Source organism: Myotis myotis, unplaced genomic scaffold (assembly GCF_014108235.1).
Source record: "Myotis myotis isolate mMyoMyo1 unplaced genomic scaffold, mMyoMyo1.p scaffold_m19_p_2, whole genome shotgun sequence".
NCBI classification, from domain to species: Eukaryota; Metazoa; Chordata; class Mammalia; order Chiroptera; family Vespertilionidae; genus Myotis; species Myotis myotis.
The window spans coordinates 63303042-63328730 of record NW_023416324.1 but is presented as its reverse complement, the minus strand read 5'-3'; the positions used below and the strand labels follow the sequence as shown (position 1 = coordinate 63328730).

At 38.1% G+C, this 25689-nt stretch overlaps 1 protein-coding gene across 1 annotated transcript in view; it reads left to right on the top strand.

The window, feature by feature from the left end:
- Nucleotides 1-25689, top strand: part of COL24A1 (collagen type XXIV alpha 1 chain) — a 304137-nt gene that overhangs the window by 155250 nt on the left and 123198 nt on the right. Inside the window, exons 28-30 of the mRNA XM_036348461.1 lie at nt 11796-11849; nt 12127-12171; nt 12290-12334. Of these exons, the coding sequence (XP_036204354.1) occupies nt 11796-11849; nt 12127-12171; nt 12290-12334 (144 nt within the window). The remainder of the gene's footprint in view (nt 1-11795; nt 11850-12126; nt 12172-12289; nt 12335-25689) is intronic.

Genomic DNA, 25689 nt, shown 5'->3' with positions numbered 1-25689 from the left:
TGCTCAGTTTGAAATAATGGTTATAATTTCATGCCCTGTGTTTTAGATGAGAGCACATTTGTCTTTTATTCTTTCGTTGCTAAAAAATGATTTTCCTTACTGGGTGATAGATTTACAGCCTATAAATAATCCTGATGGCCACATCTGTTTTTAGCCCAACTGAGATTTAAAATAATAAAATAAAAAATAACGGTGGATGATCTGGACTCACAGACGGTCATTCGGTGGTCGGTATCCTGCCAGCACTCATTACTTGGTCAGGTCAAATGTGTTTATTCAACTTGGTATTACTCATAGTGGGAAAGTTCAACCAATTTTGTTACACATGAAATAAAGAAGAAAGATGCATACTTTTTGTTAATTATGTAATTGAGATCTTATTGATTATCCCATCTGAAACCATGTACCCAAGCAAGGTCTGCTCCTGAACCACTTGTGCCTTCTCATGACCACATGGGACGTTGATTTGCACTGCAGTTTTCTGACCTCTGTGTAACCGCTGGGCAGATTATTACTGTTTCCTGATTTGCCACATTGTCCTCAACTCTCACCTCCTCAAGGATCTATTTTCCTTCCACCCTCCAGATACATTTTCCTGATTCTTTTCCCAAATGGCTTCTCATCTTTATTTAAAGTTCAGCCAGTACTTTTCAAACAATGAGACTTTGTTTAGAAAGAAGGGTTTTGTTGAGAACAAAAATGCATTCTTTATTGAAAAAAATATTTCAGGCTATCAATGAACATTGGGAATACAAAAAATTACTGAAGACTCGAATATTTGAGGAAGAATATAGTATTATGAACTTCCATTCTAGCTGTTACCTAGTATCTTTCTGCTTCTCCTCTCTCTTATTGATCCTTTCCCACCATGGATATGATCTCAGCACCTTAAATTGTTCCTTCCCAGCTTAACTCGCAAAAAAAAAAAAAAAAAAAAAAAAAAAAAAAAAAATGAAAACCTATGTCCAACCCACTAAGATAAATTACAAGGGTATCTGGCTGGGAGTTCCTGTGCCCAGCCCTTCCCTGCCACCACAGAAGGTGAGTGGGTGTGTATTTCCAGGACACCTGTAACCCTTTGTGGCCCACAGCTGTGTCACAGTACGCGGGAGGGGAAGCTTGCAGTGGATGAATTTGCACTGAGACCGCACAGAGAACTATCATTACGGAAGTAATGCATATATGCCCTACTGTTCTGCCTGTGACCTATACTGTTAGCAAACGAACATGTGGACTTCAGGAATGGTAGGACTACTCCCCACACAGTCTGTCTGCTCTTCTGCTCTCTCCTGCCCATCCACCTGATTCTATCTAACATTTATTGATTTCCTACACTTTGTCACACACCCTTCTTGCACCATGGAAGATTCCAGGTTAACTACCCCTTAAAACTAGGTCACGTACTAACTTACGGTCTAGGGGCTTTTGAAGTGTCATGCAATATTGGCACTTTTCCAGAGGCTAGGAAAATCATAGGCACGCAATAATGCCTGTCATCTGAGGAAACAACCTACACAACTTAGTGCCGGGGTCCAAACCCAGCAGGTCCAGCGGTTCCCAAAGGCGTAGACGGAGTCGGCGAAGAGGGAAGGACACGGAGACAGTGTTCAGTAGATCAGCAGCCTAGCCATGATCTCCAGCCAGGATCTCCAGCCAAGTTCTGGTCTGGATCTCCAGAGAGGTTCTGCTTAGGATCTCCAGCCAGGTTCTGTGTCCATGTTCTCTTGCTAGGTTCTCCAGGTTCTCCAGCCAGGTTCTGTAGCCATGTTCCCTTGCTAGGTTCTCCAGCCAGGTTCTGTCCAGGTTCTCCAGCCAGGTTCAGTCACCAGGTTCTAGTCAGGTTCTCTTGCCAATTTCTGTAGTCAGGTTCAGTCCAAGATCTTTTGCCATGTTCTCTCCAGCGAAGTTCTTCTGTCTCTAGGTTCTGTGTAGGTTCTGTCTTCTTAGTTCTGTGTTCTAAGTTCTGTCTTCTTACAACTGTATTTATACCAGTTGATTCCAATCCTATCAATCTCTATTACAAAGGTTAGGGCGTTTCTTATCTCCATTCCAGGGAGTAAAGATTATGTAGCTTAAGCATGATTGTTCGTAGTTAAAGTGATTAATTACCCGCCTGGCACTTAGTTAAGAGGTTTTATTCCCTCCCTAACTTCAGGGGAAAATCCCTACCTGGGGAAACAACCTTTCTCAGAGAGGAGACCTTGGTTAAAACACACAGTGCCAAGAAGGTGAGCAAACATATTAAGAACAGTATGCCATATATGCCAGGTCCCTTGAAACAGCAAGGATGGACCAGCTCCCGGCAAATTCCCCCTTTTTTATTTTTTAAAAGCAGGCATTGAAAAGAAAAACCTCAAATGCTCTCTTATATCCATTTTAAGAGTAGGATTGGCGCTTTCCACTATTACCTGAGTCCTGATCTATCATCCCAGGGAGAGCTTGCCAATCCTGCACTTTCCCAGGGTAGAAAGGCTGCAGTGGAGTTAAGGATAAGGCTTCTTGGGCCTACCTTCTCCCATGCCTTTACATTTACCTTTCCTTCCTCAGAAAAGCATGGACATATTTCTTGTATAAAATGTTCTGTCTGACTGGGAGTAACCTTAACTCCTCTGCTAGCAAGCATATATGTTAAAAGATCAATACAGAGTCTTTTTTCTTTAGACTCAGTATGGCACATCTTCTTAATCTAAAGATCAATACAGAGTCTTCTTTCTTTGGACTCAGTATGGCACATCTTCTCAATCTAAGTTCTGTACTATCCACCTTCTTACCCTACTTATCCTCTATAGGGGGGTCTGCAGTACCCTGGTGGAGTCCTATCCATCCCGAGTGTGGGGTTCTCAATGGGGAGGGGGGCTTACCTAGGGGAATCCTGTTTCAGGAGTTCCCAAAGGTGTGGACGGAGTCGGCGAAGAAGGAATGACATGGAGACACCGTTCAGTTGATCAGCAGCCTAGCCAGGATCTCTAGCCAAGTTCTGGTCTGGATCTCCAGTGAAGTTCTGGTTAGGTTCTCCAGCCAGGTTCTGTCCAGGTTCTCCAGCCAGGTTCAGTCACCAGGTTCTAGTCAGGTTCTCTTGCCAATTTCTGTAGTCAGGTTCAGTCCAGGATCTTTTGCCATGTTCTCTCCAGAGAAGTTCTTCTGTCTCTAGAGAACTTTCTGTGTAGGTTCTGTGCCTCCTGGTTCTGTCTTCTCATTTCTGTGTTCTAAGTTCTGAGTTCTAAGTTCTGTGTCTTGCTGTCTTGTTACGTCTGTATTTATACCAGTTGATTCCAATCCTATCAATCTCTATTACAAAGGTTAGGGCGTTTCTTATCTCCATTCCAGGGAGTAAAGATTATGTAGCTTAAGCATGATTGTTCATAGTTAAAGTGATTAATTACCCGCCTGGCACTTAGTTAAGAGGTTTTATTCCCTCCCTAACTTCAGGGGAAAATCTCTACCTGGGGAAACAACCTTTCTCAGAGAGGAGACCTTGGTTAAAACACATAGTGCCAAGAAGGTGAGCAAACATATTAAGAACAGTATGCCATATATGCCAGGTCCCTTGAAACAGCAAGGATGGACCGGCTCCCGGCAACTTAGTGTTATGAAAATTTTTTTAACCTCTTTTGTGGAGGTTGTATAATCATACCTCATAAAGCAGAAAAAGGGAACAGGATTGGCTAAAAATATTCTTATCGTTTGAGATTCTTAGATGGGAAACTTGGCATAAATTTAAAGTATTTTCATTCATACTGATACTATAAGCCAGCGGTTCTCAGCCTGTGGGTCGCGACCCTTTTGGGGGTCAAACGACCCTTTCACAGGGGCCACCTAAGACCATCGGAAAACACATATATAATTACATATTGTTTTTGTGATTAGTCACTATGCTTTAATTATGTTCAATTTGTAACAATGAAAATACATCCTGTGGAAACCAAGATGGCGGCATAGGTTAACGCCAGAGATCGCTGCCTCAAACAACCACTTCAGAGATATAACTAAAGGACAGAACGGACATCACCCAGAACCACGGGAAGGCTGGCTGAGTGGAAATTCTACAACTAGGAGGAAAGAGAATATCATACCCAGACTCAGAGGAGGCGCAGTGCTGAAGTGAAATACTCAGATCCCCGGGGACCCGCCCCGCCCAAGCCCTGCACAGAACCATTTGCCGGATAGCCTCAGGCAAACGCTAGATTAGCACCGCCCTAGAGATCCAGCACAGAAGCCCTCCCACTACAGACACAGCAGACTCTCATAGCCAGTTAGCCTGGAGGTCAAATCACCCTGGTATTGCCGACATCAATCAAGGCTTAAAGGCAACAAGACTTCGGACAAAGACCACTAGGGGGTGCACCAAGAAAGCATAAAAAATGCGGAGACAAAGAAACAGGACAAAACTGTCAATGGAGGATATTGAGTTCAGAACCACACTTTTAAGGTCTCTTAAGAACTGTCTAGAAGCTGCCGATAAGCTTAGTAAGGCCCTCGAAAAGACTGGTGAGACCGCCGATAAATGTAGTGAGATACTCAAGAAATCTAATGAGACCCTCGATGTTGTGATAAAGAACCAACTAGAAATTAAGCATACACTGACTGAAATAAAGAATATTATACAGACTCCCAACAGCAGACCAGAGGAGAGCAAGAATCAAGTCAAAGATTCGAAATGCGAAGAAGCAAAAAACACCCAACTGGAAAAGCAAAATGAAAAAAGAATCCGAAAATATGAAGATAGTGTAAGGAGCCTCTGGGACAGCTTCAAGCGCACCAACATCAGAATTATAGGGGTGCCAGAGGATGAGAGAGAGCAAGATATTGAAAACCTATTTAAAGAAATAATGACAGAAAACTTCCCCCACCTGGTGAAAGAAATAGACCTACAGGTCCAGGAAGCGCAGAGAACCCCAAACAAAAGGAATCCAAAGAGGACCACACCAAGACACATCATAATTAAAATGCCAAGAGCAAAAGACAAAGAGAGAATCTTAAAAGCAGCAAGAGAAAGAAACCCAGTTACCTACAAGGGAATACCCATACGACTGTCAGCTGATTTCTCAACAGAAACTTTGCAGGCCAGAAGGGAGTGGCAAGAAATATTCAAAGTGATGAATACCAAGAACCTACAACCAAGATTACTTTATCCAGCAAAGCTATCATTCAGAACTGAAGGTCAGATAAAGAGCTTCACAGATAAGGAAAAGCTGAAGGAGTTCATCACCTCCAAACCAGGATTATATGAAATCCTGAAAGGTATCCTTTAAGAAGAGGAAGAGGAAGAAAAAGGTAAAGATACAAATTATGAACAACAAATATGCATCTATCAACAAGTGAATCTAAGAATCAAGTGAATAAATAATCTGGTGATCATAATAGAATCAGGGACATAGAAAGGGAATGGACTGACTATTCTTGGGGGGGAAAGGGGTGTGGGAGATGCGGGAAGAGACTGGACAAAAATCGTGCACCTATGGAAGAGGACAGTGGGTGGGGAGTGAGGGCGGAGGGTGGGGCGGGAGCTGGGAGGAGGGGAGTTATGGGGGGGAAAAAAAGAGGAACAAATGTAATAATCTGAACAATAAAGATTTAATTAAAAAAAAAAAAAGAAAAAAAGAAAATACATCCTGCATGTCAGATATTTACATTACGATTCATAACAGTAGCAAAATTACAGTTATGAAGTAGCAATGAAAATAATTTTATGGTTGGGGGTCACCACAACATGAGGAACTGTATTAAAGGGTGGTGGCATTAGGAAGGTTGAGAACCACTACTCTAAGCTTTGACTCCACCTGTGAAAATTTGGTTGAGGAATAGTTATTTAAGTGAAGTAAAGTAATTTAATATGCCAAAACTAATTAATATAATACAGTCATTTCCCCCATACAGAAAATATAGGCCAGCGGATTCTCTACTGTAGGTTGTGACTTACTTAGCCCTGTGGGTCACCAGCATAAGCACAGCCTGAGCTGCTTGCTGTCCCTCGTGTGTACATTTAACTCCTTGGGGTGAAGCTCATCCCCTGGTGTCTCGCCAGGGCACACTCCTGTGCCCAGCTGCCCTGACAGGAGAGAGAACACGCAGAGCAAAGTCAACCTCATCTCCTTTCTGGCCCATGGATTGGGCCTTTGATCATGAGATGACTTTAGCTTTTGTACCCTTCCTCTAGAACAGTGGTGCTCAACCTTCTGGCCCTTTAAATACAGTTCCTCATGTTGTGACCCAACCATAAAATTATTTTCGTTGCTACTTCATAGCTGTAGTGTTGCTACTGTTATGAATCATAATGTAAATATCTGATATGCAGGATGGTCTTAGGCGACCCCTGTGAAAGGGTCGTTCGACCGCCAAAGGGGTTGCAACCCACAGGTTGAGAACCGCTGCTCTAGAAGGATGGGGTAGAGGCATACAATGGAGTAATTTTTTTATTCTGATTATGCTACTTAAGAATGAAGTGGGAGCAAACGTTGGAATAACTATATTAGCAATATGTAATGTTTTAAGATTTTCTATGAAAGGTGTAGAATGGCTAGAACAATAAAAATTCTAAACTGTAGCTCTTCCACGGAAATGGGTGCCATATTGGAAAAGCAACTGAAAAAGGGTAATAGGATTGGCTAAAAATATGTTTATCATTTGAGATTCTTAGATGGGAAACTTGGCATACATTTTAAAGTACTTTTATTCATCCTAATACTCTAAGTTTTTAGATTCAATGCTGCTAATAACTGGAGCACTCCAGGTGACAAGAAGAGCATCTTCTATGGCTTCTTCTTTGGAGAAATCTGTAACAAGCATAGAATCAAAAGATTTTTCCTACAAAATCAAAGAAAATGTTTGTTTTTGTTTAAGGGAACATTTTTTTCTAGTTGTATTTATCAAGATCCAGAAAAGACTGGTAGGCAAAATTAGTTAAGGACCTGAGTGATTTTAAATTAATAGAGGGGTCAAGCAAAGACAGATATGGTTAAAAGGAAATATAAATATACTGAATCTAAGTTAGATATTTGTTCTGTCGATAAAGGGTGTTAAATTCATTCATAGATATTCAGCTTATTAAAATTGATTATAAGGGTGATGGAAATGGGTTTGGAATTCTCATAAAAGTCTTCCTAAGTAAACTAATGTGCAGTTTATGTTAATGTTTTGGTTCATTATAGGTTTTTACATTTTAATTGTAGCATTCATATAAATTGGTGGTTCTGTTTTCTATCATCTAATACATTTAGTATTATATTGATTATTCAGGAAGGTGGTTAACTCCTTAAGATTACTGCCTACAATTCAAGTATGAAACATGCTTAGTTTATGTAGCTGGGCTATCGGACTTTATTCCAGCCTTTAAAAGCCACTGATAGCTAACTTCAACTTCTCTAAAAGAGGATACAAAGATTAGATTTATTTAGCCAGGATACATTCTCCAAGAGCTTTATAGGTAATTAGATATGTTAAAGCAGGTATTAGAAAAGTAGCTTTATACATACCCATTTAGGTGCCTATTATAATACTATTTGTATAATTTTTAAAGCTTATTTTGTCTCAGGAGTCACAGAGGGGTAACTTCTACAACCAATATCAAAGTGAAATTTATAGTTGCTGAAAAAATTTTTTAAAAAAACCCACAACAGACGCTGATAAAGCTAGCTTTTAGTTTGCTAACTGATCCTTAACTGAAGCTATGGAGTTCTAAACTTTCCTAGACTTCTGACAGCCTTACCTAGCCTTTTCACTAGCAACCATAGGCTTTATAGCCTTTAATTAATCTAATTGCTAATTGCTATACCTAAACTTTTAAAAAATATATATTTTATTGTTTTTTTACAGAGAGGAAGGGAGAGGGATAGAGAATTAGAAACATTGATGAGAGAGAAACCCTCTATCAGCTGCCTCCTGCACACCCCCTACTGGGGATATGCCCAGAACCAACATACATGCCCTTGACTGGAATTGAACCTGGGACCCTTCAGTCCACAGGCCGACACCCTATCCACTGAGCCAAACCAGTTAGGGCCTTGAACTTTTTTATATTAATTGCATTCATCTTTGTCTTTACTGTAGGAACAAAGACTTCTATTTTTGTTGTTGTTGTTCCCTGTGTAATTCTGGATTAGTAAATGAAATAATAAATGTGAAAGTATTTTTTAAATTTATTTATTTATTTGTAAATGGTATGTGTTTTTATTGACTTTATTGGAGTGACATTGGTTAATAAAATTATATGGGTTTCAGATGTACAATTCTATATTGTGTGTTCACCACCCCAAGTCAAGTCTCCTCATGTGAAAGTATTTTTTTAAAGCAAAAATATTTTTTGATGTAAAATATTGAGTGGTTATCATTACTACATGTTTCACTTAATTTTGGAGGGAGTTCCTTTCAGTTATAATACCAATCAGCTCTTTACTTGTGAATGTTTAATAGTCATTTTGTAACCTCTTCTAAACTTCAGGTCCTCTATTTCAGCTTGAATTCACTTGCTAACAAGATTAACCTTGATTTCTTTTTGACATTGGAAAAATCTTATAAACTCCATAAAGCACAATTATTCAAAGGCTTTGAGTACCTAAACATCGTGTAAGTCTGGCAACATGATATACTCATCATGTAAGTATATCTGCAGGCTTTAGTTTCTTCATCTTAAAAAGTGGGGGTTGTACTCATTCATCAGCACACTAATGACAGCAGATGCTCTGTGTGCTGAGGCAGAAACTGGCGGTTAATTATGAGACTTCCTGCCTGAGCTAGCTGCAGCCTTTTCTACATATGCATCTATATTGAGGCAGCCACTTCAGCTGATCTTATCCAAGAAATGAGACTTATTTACCGCATTTGGATAAAACAATCTTTCTTTAAAAATTCTAAATTTACAGTTCAGTGTTTGGGGGAGGGCCTTTTGAACCTTTATCCTTGAGACCGCTACCATTTAAACCTAGACACAGTGGCTCCTAACTCTCTAACGTGAACCTTGGAGATATCTGCCACATTGGTTGTCTATAGTCAAACTCATTATCTTCTCCCCATTCCCTCTCTCCATGCCAAACAAAGGTACATTTCCTTGTTTTTTATTATTAATGCTGTCATTATTCTACCCATTACTTGCTAACAAAATGTCCAAGAAAGACAAAAGTTCCAGGTTACAGAGGAGTTAAGAGCCTAATTATACCAGTGAACACATTTTCAGTCTAGATTTTACTTGTTTTCTTTTTCATACTCTCTCAACCGTTCTCTTATTATCCCAAAAGATTTTGTAAAGTGTTTTCTTAAAAGGCAGGGAAGGAAAATAGACATGGAAGGTGCCAGAGAAAGAGATGCGATGCAGGGTGCTGAATGTTTAAGGTGGTGATTATGAGAACCAGGTCCTCAGGACCTCTGCCCTGGAAATTCCAGAATCATCCTGTCATCATTGTTTGTTTGTTTGTTTGTTTACTAATTTACTTTAGCTATATTTACTGGGGTAACATTGGTTAAACTTCATGTATATAACTTTGCAATAGTTCTGTATATTCTATCGTGTGTTCCCCACCCAAAGTCTAGTCTCCTCCGTCTCATTTGTCTTTTTCAAAAAATCATTATTGGTTACTTAACTGTCAAACATTCCAAGCACGCCCCACCTCAGGACCTCTGCAACTGCTATTTCTTCTGCCTGAGTGATCTTCCCTAAGTTATTTGCACAGCCTGCCATCTCACCTCCTCAGGTGCCTACCCACAGATCACTTTTGAGAGACTTCTCAGCCCAGCCAATCTAAATAGGGCTCCCCACTTAGATTCTCGCTAGTCCCTTAATCTCCCTCCTTTGTTATTCTTCATTACAATTGACTACCTATTATCATTTTATACTTTAATTTTATATATTTACTTGCTTGTCTATGAATTCAAGGATTTGACTCTTCTCCCTGCCATATCCTCTGGGCCTAAAACAGTGCCTGGCTTATAGTAGGCACTCGGTAAATGTGGTTGAAGGAATAACCTTCATTTGGAAAATCACCTGTTAAAATAAGTCCACACTCTTCAACTTGGCATTAAATGTCCTACACAATAAGACTGTAATTTAGTTTTGCAGTCTTTTGTGGGAAAATAGGGCATAAAAAAGATTGAGGGACAGGTCATGGAGTACCTAAATACAGATAGAAATTGTTGGGTTAGAGCTGTGGCTATAATTTTAGTATGACCTGTGGAGCTATAGATCCTCACGGAGTGAGAGTCTTTTCTCCAATCTCATGAATGTGGCCAAGAGGATCAGAGAATGAATGCAGTTACCCTGAGAGCACCCAGGAAGAAAGTCCTATTATAGGGTGCAGATTTTCAATTAAATGAAGCTAAACTAAGCTGCCCTCAGGTGGGGTACAAGAGAAGGTGCTGAAGCCTAGGACTCCTTCAAGTCATCATGTCGTACTGGGTTATTTGTATCAATGTTTTGTATAGGAATTTCAGCACCTCATTATGTATTGGTTTAAATGTAAACTCCAATCCCTCACTTTTTAAGTCCCAGTCTTTACACAATTGTTTCTTAATATAGAAATACTAAAAAATACTACATGTAATCAATAGCTCACCTAACCAAATTACTTTTTTTAAAATTTGGGGTATCTTTATTCTTGCCTCTGTACCCTTTCCTTATCCTATCTCTATCTCTATCTAGAGTTCTTTCAAGAGCACTGTCTCTCACTGTCAAAAATGATATCTTCATTCCATTTATAAACATGTGAAAGTTCCTCACCCCTTGACTCCTTTTTGTCCTTAACATGCATGTCTCTTACTATAGTCATTTATATAATTTACCTCATCATTCTCTGTGCTTCGTATGGAGAAACTTTCTTATAACTGTATAGCCACATAACACTTCATGCAAAGCCTTGTCTACAGTAGGCATTCAGTTAATGGTTGTAGAATTGGATTAATTCCCTTGAAAATGACTTCAAGATCATCCAAGGACAGTTATAATTTAGACAGGGAGACATAATGTCATTTTGTTAGAGAATAACTTTTGCACCTAATGCTTCTTCACAACTAATTACTGAATGAATAATGTGATAGTAACTTAGCTGAGAAGTTTTAAATGTACATGAATATTCCCAGCAGCATTTTCCCCCTTCCTGTGTCCTTACTGTCTTCCAGTGACTATTGTCAAGCAGGTGCTTAGCAGGTACAGTGCAATCAGCACTCATTTTCTAATAAGTAGAGAAAGTGCTGTTCCAAAAATATAAAACCTAAGAAGACTATTTGGACAAAAAAAAAAAAAATCCAGCTACTTTTATTTAATTTTTTTAGAACTGTTTACTCTTTTTAAAATCTTTATTACTGAAAATATTACATAAACCCCCCTCCCCCCCCACCAATCTTTTTTCATTCCACTCCTGCCCCACCCTACACCCTCCTCATTCCATTGTCTGTGTCCATGGATTATGCATACATGCGTACAAGTTCCTTGGTTGATCTCTTCCCACCCACCCTCCCTGCCTTTAAATTAATTTAGAGTTGTTTTAGAATAAATCCTGACTGACTGCTGAGTAGATGATAATGTGAACAAAATACCCAAGGAACCAAACCTATACTTTAGCTACCTCGACAACTGAATCAGTTATTTTTGTGGTCACCTGATTTACTATTTGGTATTCAATCTTGAAAACACGAGTTTGATTCTCTCACGCAAATGGGTTTATACTTATACCCAGTTGTATTCTTTTATGTGGTTATGGCAAGGAACAAGAAGTTCATCAACTAAAGAAGAATGTCTTCATTAGTAAGGATGCATAACAGTAAAAATGGAACATTTGAAATTAACAACAGGGCATTTTTTCCATCTCTAGGGACCAAGAGGAACAGATGGTCTCTCTGGGGAACAAGGTACACAGGGTGCCAAGGTAATCACTGAGCTTCCTGATTTCACATACAGTTGTTACTTTGAGCCCATATATTCTGTCTAAAAACTGAGGCATGCCCTTTAAAAAGTATGGCTGTACATTTTCTCTTAGTCTAAATAAGGAACATACATAAAGTTTTTTCACACACAGAAATGTAATATTTAGTATTGAACTGTGTGCATGATGTCTGATTTTTTTTGTAGGTGAGTGTATGCTGGCATGTTTAACACTGTAATTTACAATCTTATTAACTCAGTTAGTATTGATACTTTTTTAGGGTGAAAAAGGAGATCAAGGGAAAAGAGGACCTGCTGGTCTTACTGTAAGTAGTAAAGCATTTCACATTAAAGATAATCACTTGAAACCTTTCATTTTCTTTGGTGTGTGGTTAATATTTGGGGAGGAAGCTACTTGACCCAAGCATTTTCTTTCTTATGCAGGGTAAGACTGGAAACCCTGGAGAGAGAGGAGAGAGAGGGAAACCAGTAAGTAATTAAAATTCAGCAATGAACAAACTTGCCTGCTTTCCTCTCTGACACAACTGTTGTTTAATATTAAGTATGTTGGACTAACAATACAAGTTCTTTTCTTCAGTCATTAGGTCAGTGTTTTAATTTGGGCAAATTGCTTATTTATTCTGAGCCTCGTTTATACAGATCTGTAAACTGGTGGTTGATACCTTTTCACTCTAGTTATGGTTAGTTTTTCTCTAAAATCCATTTCAAAATAAAAGGATGTGATATTACGTAAATATAATGGAATATTAATAAAGCTGACATAACAAGTAACTTCTTTGAGGCTTCTTGCCTTTCATTTTATTTCAACTTGATTGTTTTTTAGACCCTTTCAGTGTGGAGATATGTGTGTCATCAGGCTTTCCAATGGCACTACTCTGAGAGTTTTTAACATTATGTAACAGTAGATATTTTCTATAATAAAAAATCTTTTCAGAAGTATACATTTTTTCCCTGAGAAGCAACAAGTTCTGTGATTATCATCATTAACTGGAGGGAAAAACTGTTTTTAAAGAAAGTAGAAAGATACATATACACATATGTACACAGACATACATATATATAATTTTGAGCATATAAGCTTAAGTGTATATAGGTATTTTTAATTACTTTCATTTGAAATCATAATTTTTAATGATGAAGTTTTGATTTGTAATACACATAAGTGTATGTAATTAAAATTATAGAATTAGATAATATTTTAATAGCCTCCAACTGAAGAGTCCAAGAAGGATAAGAGAAAAATGTTTTAACTGCCATAGTAATTGTCACTGTCACATTTACTTACTCCTCATTGAACTCTGCTGCCCCCTGCCTATTGGTTTTCATAATGGCATTATATTTGACAGTGGACAAACCTAAAGTATCAGACCTAAAAGAGAAAAATGACTGTATTCAGGGGAAGAACCTTTGTGTGACATTGTATTATTGGTTGATGTAATCCCCAAAGAATATTCTTTGAATTTTAATATTCCTCATCTGAGTTTTTTATATATTAATGTAAATGGTGTTTGTATAGATTTTTTTTCCATTTTACTAGGCCATATACAAAGCGAATATGTTGTAATGAGTGGAGACACTTGTAGCTCATCAAGTTCATCAAGCCTATCAGATATTTCTGGATAAATGTAAAATTTGATTTGATTTCTTCAATCTGTATATATATAAAAGCCTAAGTGACTGAACTACTGAACGACCGGTCGACTGGTTGCTATAATGCGCACTGACCCCCAGGGGGAAGACGCTCAATGCAGGAGCTGCCCTCTAGTGGTCAGTGTGCTCCCACAGCAGGAGCAGCACTCAGCCAGAAGCCTGGCTTATGGCTGGAGCACACAGCTCTGGCAGCACAGCCTCTCCCACCTGGCGGCAGTGCTACTGAGCTATGGCAGGGCCAGGCGCAGCAGGGCTGGGATGTGCAGGAGTGGCACCCAGCCCTAGCTTGGGCTCCTCCCTAGCTGCCTGTCACTTTCTGCATTGCTATATCCCTCGGGGGTTGTTGGACTGCTGGTTTCAGCCGAATCCCTGAGGGGATCATGCCAAAACCAGCAGTCGGACATCCTCTGAGAGGTCCTGGATTGTGAGATGGCACAGGCCAGGCTGAGGGACCCCACCAGTGCATCAGGCCTCTAGTCAAATATAAAATTCGCTAGAGCCACTTTGTAACCATAGCTTATGGGAAGCAAGTTTGATAGATGATTGGAAGAGTAAATTGCTTTAGTGGATGATATGGGTTGGATATTAAATCATGAGTTTGAAATAGTTGTTGAGGTTTACTTAACTCTATACCTACACTGTCTCCTTCTTCTTGATTGAACTGAAATAGACTTTGAGATCTTAAGAAAGCTAGTATCAATACATTCAAGAAGTCCAGAGAGTCCTAAAGATTTATTTCTTTGATCCTGCACAGTAATCTCAGTGTCTCTAGTCATTTACCCACTGTCAATAAGCTGACAGTGCTATGAAATAAAAATATGTAAAATAGATTGGAGGTCAGATTGACCTTTGTTCTAGTAGTGCATGTTCCTTTTAGCTATATGTATAGTCTTGGTTAAATTGGTTAGCTCTCTGGATCATATTTTCCTCATCTGTAAAACAAAAATATCTCTAACTTGTCACAATTCTAAAACTAGATATTACATGAAAATTGGTAACACATTTAGCACTTTGGTAGTTCAGATAACCAAGAGAAAGTATATTTTTCTATGGGCCAAAATTGTTTCCACACATAGATCTCTCTCAAGGGGAAAATTAAGGGGAATGGCTATGATCCATTGTGTTATTAAAGTGATAAAATCTGAGTAACTGTTTTTAGTTTTCTAAGTCTTGTACAAACTATAACAAATTGTACATTATTTTTATCTAGCCATTCTTTTCAGTTAATGAGATTAGGAAGTTAAATCAACTATGATTTTATTTTTCTCTATTTCTCTCTTTAATTCTGTCAAATTTTGCTTATGTATTTGAAACTCTGTTTTAAAGTATTTGCATTTATGATTATAATGTCTCCCTGATCAACTGATCCATTTATCATTATAAAATGTTCCTCTATATCACTGGTAATACTTTTTATTCCTGGTCATACTGTTTGTTTTGAAATCTATTTGATGTCTTTCCAACCTTCTTACGCTTGCTGGTTCAAGACGATATCTTTTCCATTCATTTACTTTCAAGCCATCTGTGTCTTAATATTTAAAGTGAGTGTCTTATATTTGGGTCTTGCATTCTTATTCATTTGGATAATCTCTGTCTTTTAATTAGTATTTGGCCCATGTCCATTTAATGTAATAATTGATATGGTCGCATTAAGGTCTACCATTTTATAGTTGTTTTCCTTTGTAGTGGTGTGGTATTTTTGTTCAATACCTTCATTTGGTCTTGAATAATTTTGAGAACGCCATGTTAATTTAACTATTGGCTTTTTAGCTATACTTCTCATTGTTATTTTTAAGTGGTTATTTTATGTCAAAAGTGAGCAAACTTTTTCTGTGAAATGCCAGAAAAATATTTTAAGCATTGGGGGTTGTATATTCTCTGTCACAACTACTCAGCTCTGTCATCATAGTTTGAAAGCAGCCACAGACAGTATGTAAAGGAATTAATATGGCTTTGCTTCAAAAAAACTACATTTGAAAAAACAAGTGATGGTCCAGATTTGACTGTAGTTTGCCGTCCCTGGTTTAAGGATTACAGTATACATGCTAACTTTCCATAGCCTACTTAGAGTGAATATAATACCGTTGCTCCTCAACTTACAATGGGATTATGGGTTATATTGTAAACTGAAAATACGCCGAACCTACCAAACATGATAGCTTACCCTAGTGTACCTTAACCAGGTTTGGAACACTTAGGTTACCTACAGTTGGGCAAAATCATCTAACACGGTGAATACACTATAGAATATTGCTTGCTTACCCTCATGACTGCATAGCTGACTGGAGCTGACACAATGCTGCCCAGCATTATGAGAGGATATCATACTGCATATTGCTAGGCAGGAAAAAGTTAAAAATTCAAAGTACTAATCCCAGCAACAACACAGCACTGGTAACTATTACGCAGCCAGCTCTGGGCAGTGAACTCCCACTGGACAGAGAGGCCCTATAGCCTCAGAGGCCAACCCCAGAGCACTGCCACCCAGAGGCTGACCCACAAACTGACTCTTTGCTAAACACAAAATAAGGCAGTCTGGGAAACAAATGCGGCTTGCTTTAAAATAAGGACTGTGGTTTACAACACAGAGGAACAGTGTATCGCAGGGAAACTCAACACCCTCCTGAATACCTGGCAGGTCTAAGGCGAGCCACACTGAAGAATAGAAGAACCGAAGGACCTTCACTACTGCAATATTTTTTTTTTCTTTTTTCACCTTTTAACTAATAAACCAATTTTTTTTTTTATTTTTTTTTATTTTTTTTTTTTATTTATTTATTTATTTTTTTTTTCTTTTCTTCTTTTTTTTTCTCTTCTTTTTTCCATCACCTGATTTTACCCTTTTAATTACTACCTTCTTATTTTTAACCAGTATTATTACTGCTACCATTTTACCATTTTTTTTTAAGTGCCATTTTATTTTCTCTTTATTTTATTTTGGGATTAGTGTTCTCCATTCTATTTTCATCGTTATATTATTGGTTGTTTCTAGTTTGCATTCATCTCCAGGGAGCTGTTGCTGGAATTTGTTAGGATTAATGGCTGTTCTATAGGAGTATTCTCCTCATATAAAAAAGTCTCTTCCCCTCTTCCACTTCATTCTCTCTTTTCGCTCTTTTTTTTTTCTTTTCTTTTCTTATCTCGCTTTTATTTTCCCCCCTCCTTTTTCCCAATTTCATTTTTGCACTCCTTTTTTTGGTCCCTACTTTTCTTTTCTTTTTTCTCTTTTATCTTTTTCTCTTCCTTCTTCCTTATCCCCTAATTCTCTTAATTCAGGTGGTCACCTTTATTTGGGGTTATTAATATCGTGAATATATTTGTGTATAGTGCCTGGTACGTGGTGCCTTGTTGTGTTGTATTTTGTGCCTTTAAATCAACGCAGCAGATCCAAGCAACAGCAACCTCCTGAGCACCACACCCTCTGCTGAGGAACAGCAGCTGTACGTGAAACCTTGCCCCACCAGCCAGAAGAGCCACCGCAGCTGTGAACAGCACCCACCAGAGGAGCTGCTGCCAACTGAAGAGCAGCTGCTACCGCAACCGCCCGAAGAGCAACCACAGACCAAGGAGTCACTGCCACCAAGGGAGCAGCCACTGAACGACTCAATGTCTAGATATGTCAGTGAGATCAAACATGGGTAGACAAAGAAACCCCCAAAGGAAAGAGAAGGAGGACTCTCCAGAAAAGCAGCTAAGTAATACAGAGGCATGCAACATGACAGATAAAGAATTCAGAATAAGGGTCCTAGAGTGCATAAACCGGATGGAGGAAAAAATCGACAACCTCTGCAAGAAGCAAGACGAAACAGATGAAAAAATCGATAACATATGGAAGAAGCTAGAAGAAACAGATGAAAAAATCAACAACTTAAGTAAGACCCAAGAAGAAATGAAGAGTGATATAGCTGCAATGAAAAACTCCATTGAAAGTATCAACAGTAGACTGGGTGAAGCGGAGGACCGAATTAGTGAATTAGAAGACAAGGAAGCAAAACACACCCAAATTGTACTGCAATTGGAGAAAAAAATGAAAAGACAGGAGGAGAGCCTAAGGGAGCTTTGGGACAACATGAAACGAAACAACATACGAATAATAGGGGTACCAGATCAACAGAAGGATGAACAAGGATTAGAAAACCTATTAGAAGAAATAATATCAGAAAACTTCCCTGAGGTGGGGAAGAAAAAAGTCACACAAGCCCAGAGAGTCCCAAACAAGGTGAACCCGAAAAGACCCACACCAAGACACATCATAATTACCATGGCAAATGTTCATGACAAAGAGAGAATCTTACAGGCTGCAAGAGAGAGACGGAAAGTTACATACAAGGGATCTCCCATTAGATTGTCAAATGATTTCTCAACAGAAACACATCAGGCCAGAAAAGAATGGACGGAAATTTACAAAGTGATGCAAAGCAAAGGACTGAATCCAAGAATACTCTATCCAGCAAGGCTATCATTCAAACTTGAAGGGGAAATAAGAAGCTTCACAGACAAAAAAAGGCTAAGGGAGTTTACCACCACCAAGCCAGCAATGCAAGGAATGCTAAAGGAACTGGTATAAAAAGAAGAAATAAAAAGCTCAGAAAGAAAACAGCCACACAAAAACAGAAATGCCTACAAACAAGTACCTTTCAATAATAACTTTAAACGTAAATGGACTAAATGCTCCAAACAAAAGACATCGAGTGGCTGAATGGATAAAAAAACATGACCCATACATCTGCTGTCTACAAGAAACCCACCTCATTAGAAGGGGCTCACACAGTCTGAAAGTGAAAGGATGGAAAAATATCTTTCAGGCAAATGGAAAGGAAAAGAAAGCTGGGGTAGCAATACTTATATCGGACAAAATAGACCTCAAAGTGAAGGCCATAACAAGAGATAAGGAAGGCCACTTCATAATACTAAAGGGATCAATACAACAAGAAGATATAACCCTGGTAAACATATATGCACCCAATGCAGGAGCACCCAAATTCATAAAAAAACTCCTGGAAGATATCAAAGGAGAGATCGACAACAATACAGTCATAGTAGGGGACTTTAATACACCACTAACAGCACTGGATAAGTCCTATAGACAAACAATCAGCAAAGATACAGCAATCCTAAATGACTCACTAGATCAGATGGACTTAATAGACATCTTCAGAACACTTCACCCCAAAGCCAGGGAATATACGTTCTTCTCAAGTGCTCATGGGACATATTCAAAAATAGACCATATATTGGGTCACAAGCAAAGTATCCCCAAATTCAAGAAGATTGAAATCATAAAAAGCGTCTTCGCAGACCACGACGGCATAATATTAGAAATAAACTACAATAAAAACAACCCAAAATACTCAAACACCTGGAAGCTGAATAGCATGCTATTAAATATTGATTGGGTTACCAATGAAATCAAAGAAGAAATTCTAAACATCCTGGAAACTAATGACAATGAAAACACAACAATCCAAAACCTATGGGACACAATGAAAGCAGTCCTGAGAGGGAAGTTTATAGCTCTACAGGCCTATCTCAACAAACAAGAAAAAATGGTAGTAAATCATCTAACTCTACAACTCAAAGAATTAGAAAGAGAGCAACAAGAAAACCCCAGAGTGAGCAGAAGGAAGGAGATAATAAAGATTAGAGCAGAAATAAATGACATAGAGACCAAAAAAACAATACAGAAAATCAATGAAACCAAGAGCTGGTTCTTTGAAAGGATAAACAAGATTGACAAACCTCTAGCCAGACTCACCAAGAAGCAAAGAGAGAGGACCCAAATAAACAAAATCAGAAACGATAGAGGCGAAATAACAACAGACCCCACAGAAATACAAATGATTGTTAAAAAATACTATGGACAGCTCTACTCCAACAAACTAGACAACATGAAGGAAATGGACAAATTCCTAGAAAAATACAACATTCCAAAACTCAATCAGGAAGAATCTAAAAATCTCAACAGGCCAATAACTATGGAAGAAATTGAAGCAGTCATCAAAAAGCTTCCAGCAAACAAAAGCCCAGGACCAGACGGCTTCACAGGGGAGTTTTACCAAACATTCAAGGAAGAACTAAAACCTATCCTCCTCAGACTACTACAAAAAATTCAAGAGGAAGGAACACTTCCAAGCTCATTCTATGAAGCCAGCATCACCCTAATACCAAAACCAGGTAAAGACAACACAATGAAAGAGAATTACAGGCCAATATCCCTCATGAACATAGATGCCAAAATCCTCAACAAAATCTTAGCAAATCGGATCCAGCAGTACATCAGAAAGATCATACACCATGACCAAGTAGGATTTATCCCAGGGATGCAAGGATGGTACAATATCCGCAAATCAATAAACGTGATACATCACATAAACAAATTGAAAGAAAAAAACCACATGGTCATATCAATTGATGCAGAAAAAGCATTTGACAAAATTCAACACCCATTTTTGATAAAAGCTCTCAGCAAGGTGGGAGTAGAAGGATCATACCTCAACATAATAAAAGCCATATATGACAGGCCCACAGCCAACATCATACTCAATGGACAAAAACTAACACCATTTCCCCTAAGAACAGGAACAAGACAGGGATGCCCCCTCTCACCACTCCTGTTCAACATAGTACTGGAAGTGTTAGCCATTGCAATTCGGCAAGAAGAAGAAATAAAAGGCATCCAAATTGGAAAAGAGGAAGTAAAACTGTCCTTATTTGCAGACAACATGATATTATACATACAAAACCCTAGAGACTCCATCAAAAAGCTACTGGACTTAATACATGAATTTGGCAATGTAGCAGGATACAAAATTAACCCCAAGAAATCCGAGGCATTTCTATACACCAATAGTGAACTTTCAGAAAGAGAGATTATAAAAACAATCCCGTTTACCATCGCACCAAAAAAATTAAGCTACCTAGGAATAAACTTAACTAAAGAGGTAAAAGACCTCTACTCAGAAAACTACAGGATGTTGAAAAAAGATATAGAGGAAGACATAAACAGATGGAAGAACATACCGTGTTCATGGATTGGTAGAATCAACATCATTAAAATGTCCATACTACCCAAAGCAATCTATAAATTCAACACACTTCCCATTAAAATACCAACGGCATACTTCAGAGATCTAGAACGAACTCTCCAAAAATTCATCTGGAATAAAAAAAGACCTCGAATAGCTGCAGCAATCCTGAAAAAGACCAAAGTAGGTGGGATCTCAATACCAGATATCAAGATGTATTACAAAGCCACTGTTCTCAAAACTGCCTGGTACTGGCACAAGAATAGGCATATAGATCAATGGAATAGAATAGAGAGCCCAGAAATCGGCCCGAACCAATATGCTCAATTAATATTTGACAAAGGAGGCAAGAACATACAATGGAGCCAAGATAGTCTCTTCAATAAATGGTGTTGGGAAAATTGGACAGATATATGCAATAAAATGAAACTAGACCACCAACTTACACCATACACAAAAATAAACTCAAAATGGATAAAGGACTTAAACGTACGACAGGAAACCATAAAAATTTTAGAAGAATCCAAAGGCAACAAAATCTCAGACATATGCCGAAGCAATTTCTTCACTGATACAGCTCCTAGGGCACTTGAAACTGAAGAGAAAATGAACAAATGGGACTACATCAAAATAAAAAGCTTCTGCACAGCAAAAGAAACCATCAACAAAACAACGAGAAAACCCACTGTGTGGGAAAACATATTTGCCAATGTCATATCTGATAAGGGCCTAATCTCCAAAATTTATAGGGAACTCATACAACTTAACAAAAGGAAGATAAACAATCCAATCAAAAAATGGGCAAAGGACCTAAATAGACACCTTTCAAAAGAGGACATTCAGAAAGCCAAGAGACATATGAAAACATGCTCAAAGTCACTAATCATCCGAGAGATGCAAATCAAAACAACAATGAGGTACCATCTCACACCTGTCAGACTGGCTATCATCAACAAATCAACAAACGACAAGTGCTGGAGAGGATGTGGAGAAAAAGGAACACTTGTGCACTGCTGGTGGGAATGCAGACTGGTGCAGCCACTATGGAAGACAGTATGGAGTTTCCTTAAAAAACTGAAAATGGAACTCCCATTTGACCCTGTGATCCCACTTCTAGGGGTGAATATATCCCAAGAAACCAGAAACACCAATCAGAAAGGATATATGCACCCCCATGTTCATAGCAGCACAATTCACCATAGCTAAGATCTGGAAACAGCCTAAGTGCCCATCAGTAGATGAATGGATTAGAAAACTGTGGTACATCTACACAATGGAATACTATGCTGCTCTAAAAAGGAAGGAACGCTTACCATTTGCAACGTCATGGATGGAACTGGAGAGCATTATGCTAAGTGAAATAAGCCAGTCAATGAAGGAAAAATACCACATGATCTCACTCATTCATGGATAATAGAGACCATTATAAACTTTTGAACAATAATAGATACAGAGGCAGAGCTGCCTCAAACAGATTGTCAAACTGCAGCAGGAAGGCCGGGGAGGGTTGGGGGGCAGGAGGTAGGGGGGTAAGAGATCAACTAAAGGACTTGTATGCATGCATATAAGCATAAAAAAAAAATTCAAAGTACTGAATGCATATCACTTTGATACCATTGTAAAGTCAAAAGTTGTAAGCTGATCTATTGTTAAGTTGGGGACCACATATAATACTTATAGTAATTGTAAGGAACTGAAAACATATAGCTCATTTACTAACATCCAGTAGTTTGTGCTATACATATATCCCATATTGCAAAGTTAAAGCCCATATTGTAAAGTTAAAATTTTGCTTTAATATAAATAAGTTAAATGTGTGTTTTAGAGATGTTAGAAAAAATAGTGTTATTTTATTTATCCATGCATTTATTATTTTTGGTGTTCTTCATTCCTTTCTGTAGGCCTGCATTTCTAAATCTTGTCATTTCTCTGTAGTCTATAGAACTTCCTTTAGATTCTTATAGTCAAGTTCTGCTACTGATTAATTCTCTTAGTTTTGTTTATGAGAATGTCTCTATTTCATTTTCATTCTTGAAGGATATTTTCACATGTTATAAAATTCTGGGTTGATATTTTCTTTTATTTGATTTTATTCAGCACTGAAAAAATTGATATGTCATTTTTCTTTTGACCTCCATTATTTCTACTGAGAAGTCCACACATCTTTATCATTATTCCCCTACAAATAATGTAACAATTTTTTCTGGCCGCTTTCAAGATTTTCTTTTTATTTATTTATTTTTTTTTACTTTTAGCAATTTGAGTATGATGCGCCTAGATGGTTTTGTTGTTGTTTTTTGTTTGTTTTGTTGTTGTTTTTTGCATATAGTGAGCTTGAGGTTTGCTGAGCTTCTTATGTGGGTAAATTGGTGTTTTCAGTAAATTGGAAATTTTTCAACTTTGTTTTTTCAGATATTTTTTTTACCCTCTCTTCTCTCTTCTTTCCTTCTTAAATTCCAATTAAATATACATGTTAAACACTTGATAACATCACTTAGGTCCCTGAGGTTCTATATATTCATATTCCAACCTTTCTTTTTCCAATTTTCTTTTTTTAATTGGATAAACCCAACCATTCTTTACTCCCTTGTTAAGCCTATTGAGTGAAATTTTATTTATGATATTGTAGTTTTAAGTCTTATGTCAGATATTTAATTTTTAGTTCTGTAATTTTTTTTGAGATTTCCTATTTGTTTATTCTTCATGAGCACATATATATATATTTACATTAATGATCCTATTTAGGATAGCTACTTTAAAATTCTTATGTGAAAAGCTAACATCTGAGTAATTTTGAGTTTTGTTCCCATTAATTGCCATTTCTTATGAATAAGAGGAATTTTTCTGTTCAGTAATTTGGAATTATATCCTGGACATTTTGAATAATGCATTGCAGAGACTGCAAATTCTATTATAATCCTTTGAAAAGTATTTCTTTTTTAAATTCGGCTGGCAATTAATTTGGCTGGATTCTAGGCTCGGTGGTAGGTGAAAATCTCTGTTCAGTTTTTTGTTTGTTTGTTTTTTGTTGGGGTTTTTTTTTTTTTAGCCTTGGCTTGGCTGCTTGGAGTCTGCTCCACCATCACATAGTTCAAATATCAGCAAGAAACTTAAGCAGAGTTTATACTCAGGTTTTGGGGCTCCCTCTCTCTAACTCTCTCTTTTCCATCATTTTCTAGGAGCTGTCGTCACTCCAAATTCTGCCCTCTGGTTCTCTATGCCAGTGAGACTACAGGTCTCTATCCTGCTTTTAAAAAACATCCTATATGGCTTACCTTCTGGCTAAAAGTCATTAAAAAATCAGAAACTCATCTAGTGACATTCTCTTCTTCTATGTGTAGACCTCTCCACTCTAGTTTTTGCCTATTTTTGGTCTTTCCTGAAGGCCTTCAGATATTTTTGAAAAATTATTTTTTTCCTAGGTGTAGAGGCATATAGGTTGGTTTATAGGAGCTATTTGGCCAATATTAGAAGTGGGAACCCTTAACAGGTCTTTAAATAGAATTTTCTCTGGAGTAACTCAAAATACTTGAGAAAAGTTTATTTCATAATTCTTATAATACAAAAAGTGTGTAGTATTAACTCTATTCTTTCCCCATTCTTCAGATAATGAAGCAGAATAATGAAGCACACAGTTTTAATGATCCTCCAGTCAAGGTGTAGCCATGGAAATAATATTTATATGGTCCCTTGCTTATTTGCATAAAAAGTCTTTGAGGATGCTCTATATATTTGTTGAAAGGGGAAAAGGCATTGCATGATTCCTCATTGAAATCAGTAGAAAGCAGTTTGGTATAGAGGAAGAGCATGTCATTGGATCAAGCATATTGGAGGGCAAATATTGGTTCTACCACTTACTAGCTGTTTCCACTTTGCACAGATTATAGGACCTCAGTTTTCCTATCTTTAAAATTAGACACTTTTTATTGTTATAACAAATGATGTTTATTATTTGTTTGGCACAGGTTCTCAATAAATTGCAACCATAACAGTCATTATTGTCCTGGTCATCATATTCATAATTGCTGAGTTCAAGTCATGGAGCAAGGAGGTCTACTACAAATAATGTCTTTTCAGTAGCATCTGTAAAGCCTTAAAGGGAATTTTTATTTTGTGCCAGCTTTTGCTTTTCTTCTTCATCTCCTATAAAAATAGAGTCCACTTAAGTCATTTCATAGCTTTGCCAAACAGCTTTTATGCACCATTAACAGCATTAAAAGTATATATGAAGCTGATACTGTGTGCAAACACACTTTACAAAGCAAACTAAGCATACATTATTTAAGGTTATAAATTTTCACTGTGTGTTTCAGTTAGGAACCCTTATGTTGATTCTGTCACTTAATTTAGGAGCCTGGAGTAATGTGTAGCATATGATTTTCATTACTGAAACAGGGTCTTAGTCAGATGGAAGTCCATGATTTTATGTATCTTTCTTTCTCCAACAGGAGAACCATGCATAACTAAACATAGCATTAATGATTGTAACTTAGAAGATTGCATGTGGCTAGAAATTTTGAATACCTGTACTTCTAATCTAATATCATATTTTCTCTTAGCTTTTAGTTTTAATATAAATAGTAATTGTGATCCACTGTACAGTTGCCAATTTTCCCAAGGCCAGTAATAAAAAGGAGGCAGATTTCAAATAGACAAGGGCAGTATTTTATATATCACTAGAGGCCTGGTGCATGAAATTCATGCACGGGAGTGGGGGGAAGTCCCTCAGCCTGACCTGCACCCTCTCGTAATCTAGGATCCCTCTTGCAATCTGGGACCGCTGGCTCCTAACCGCTCACCTGCCTGCCTGCCTGATCACCCCTAACCACTTGCCTGCCTACCTGATCACCACCCCTAACTGCTCACCTGCCTGCTTGATCACCCCTAACCACTTGCTTGCCTACCTGAATGCCCCTAACCACTCGCCTGCCTACCTGATTGCCCCTAACTGCTTATCTGCCTGCCTGATCACCCCTAACCACCTCTGCCTGCCTGCCTAATCACCCCTAACCACTCTGCCTGCCTGCCTGATTGCCCCTAACCACTCGTCTGCCTGCCTGATTGCCCTAACCATTCTGCCTTCCTGCCTGATCACCCCTAACTGCTCGCCTGCCTGCCTGAGCACTCCTAACCACCTCTGCCTTGGCC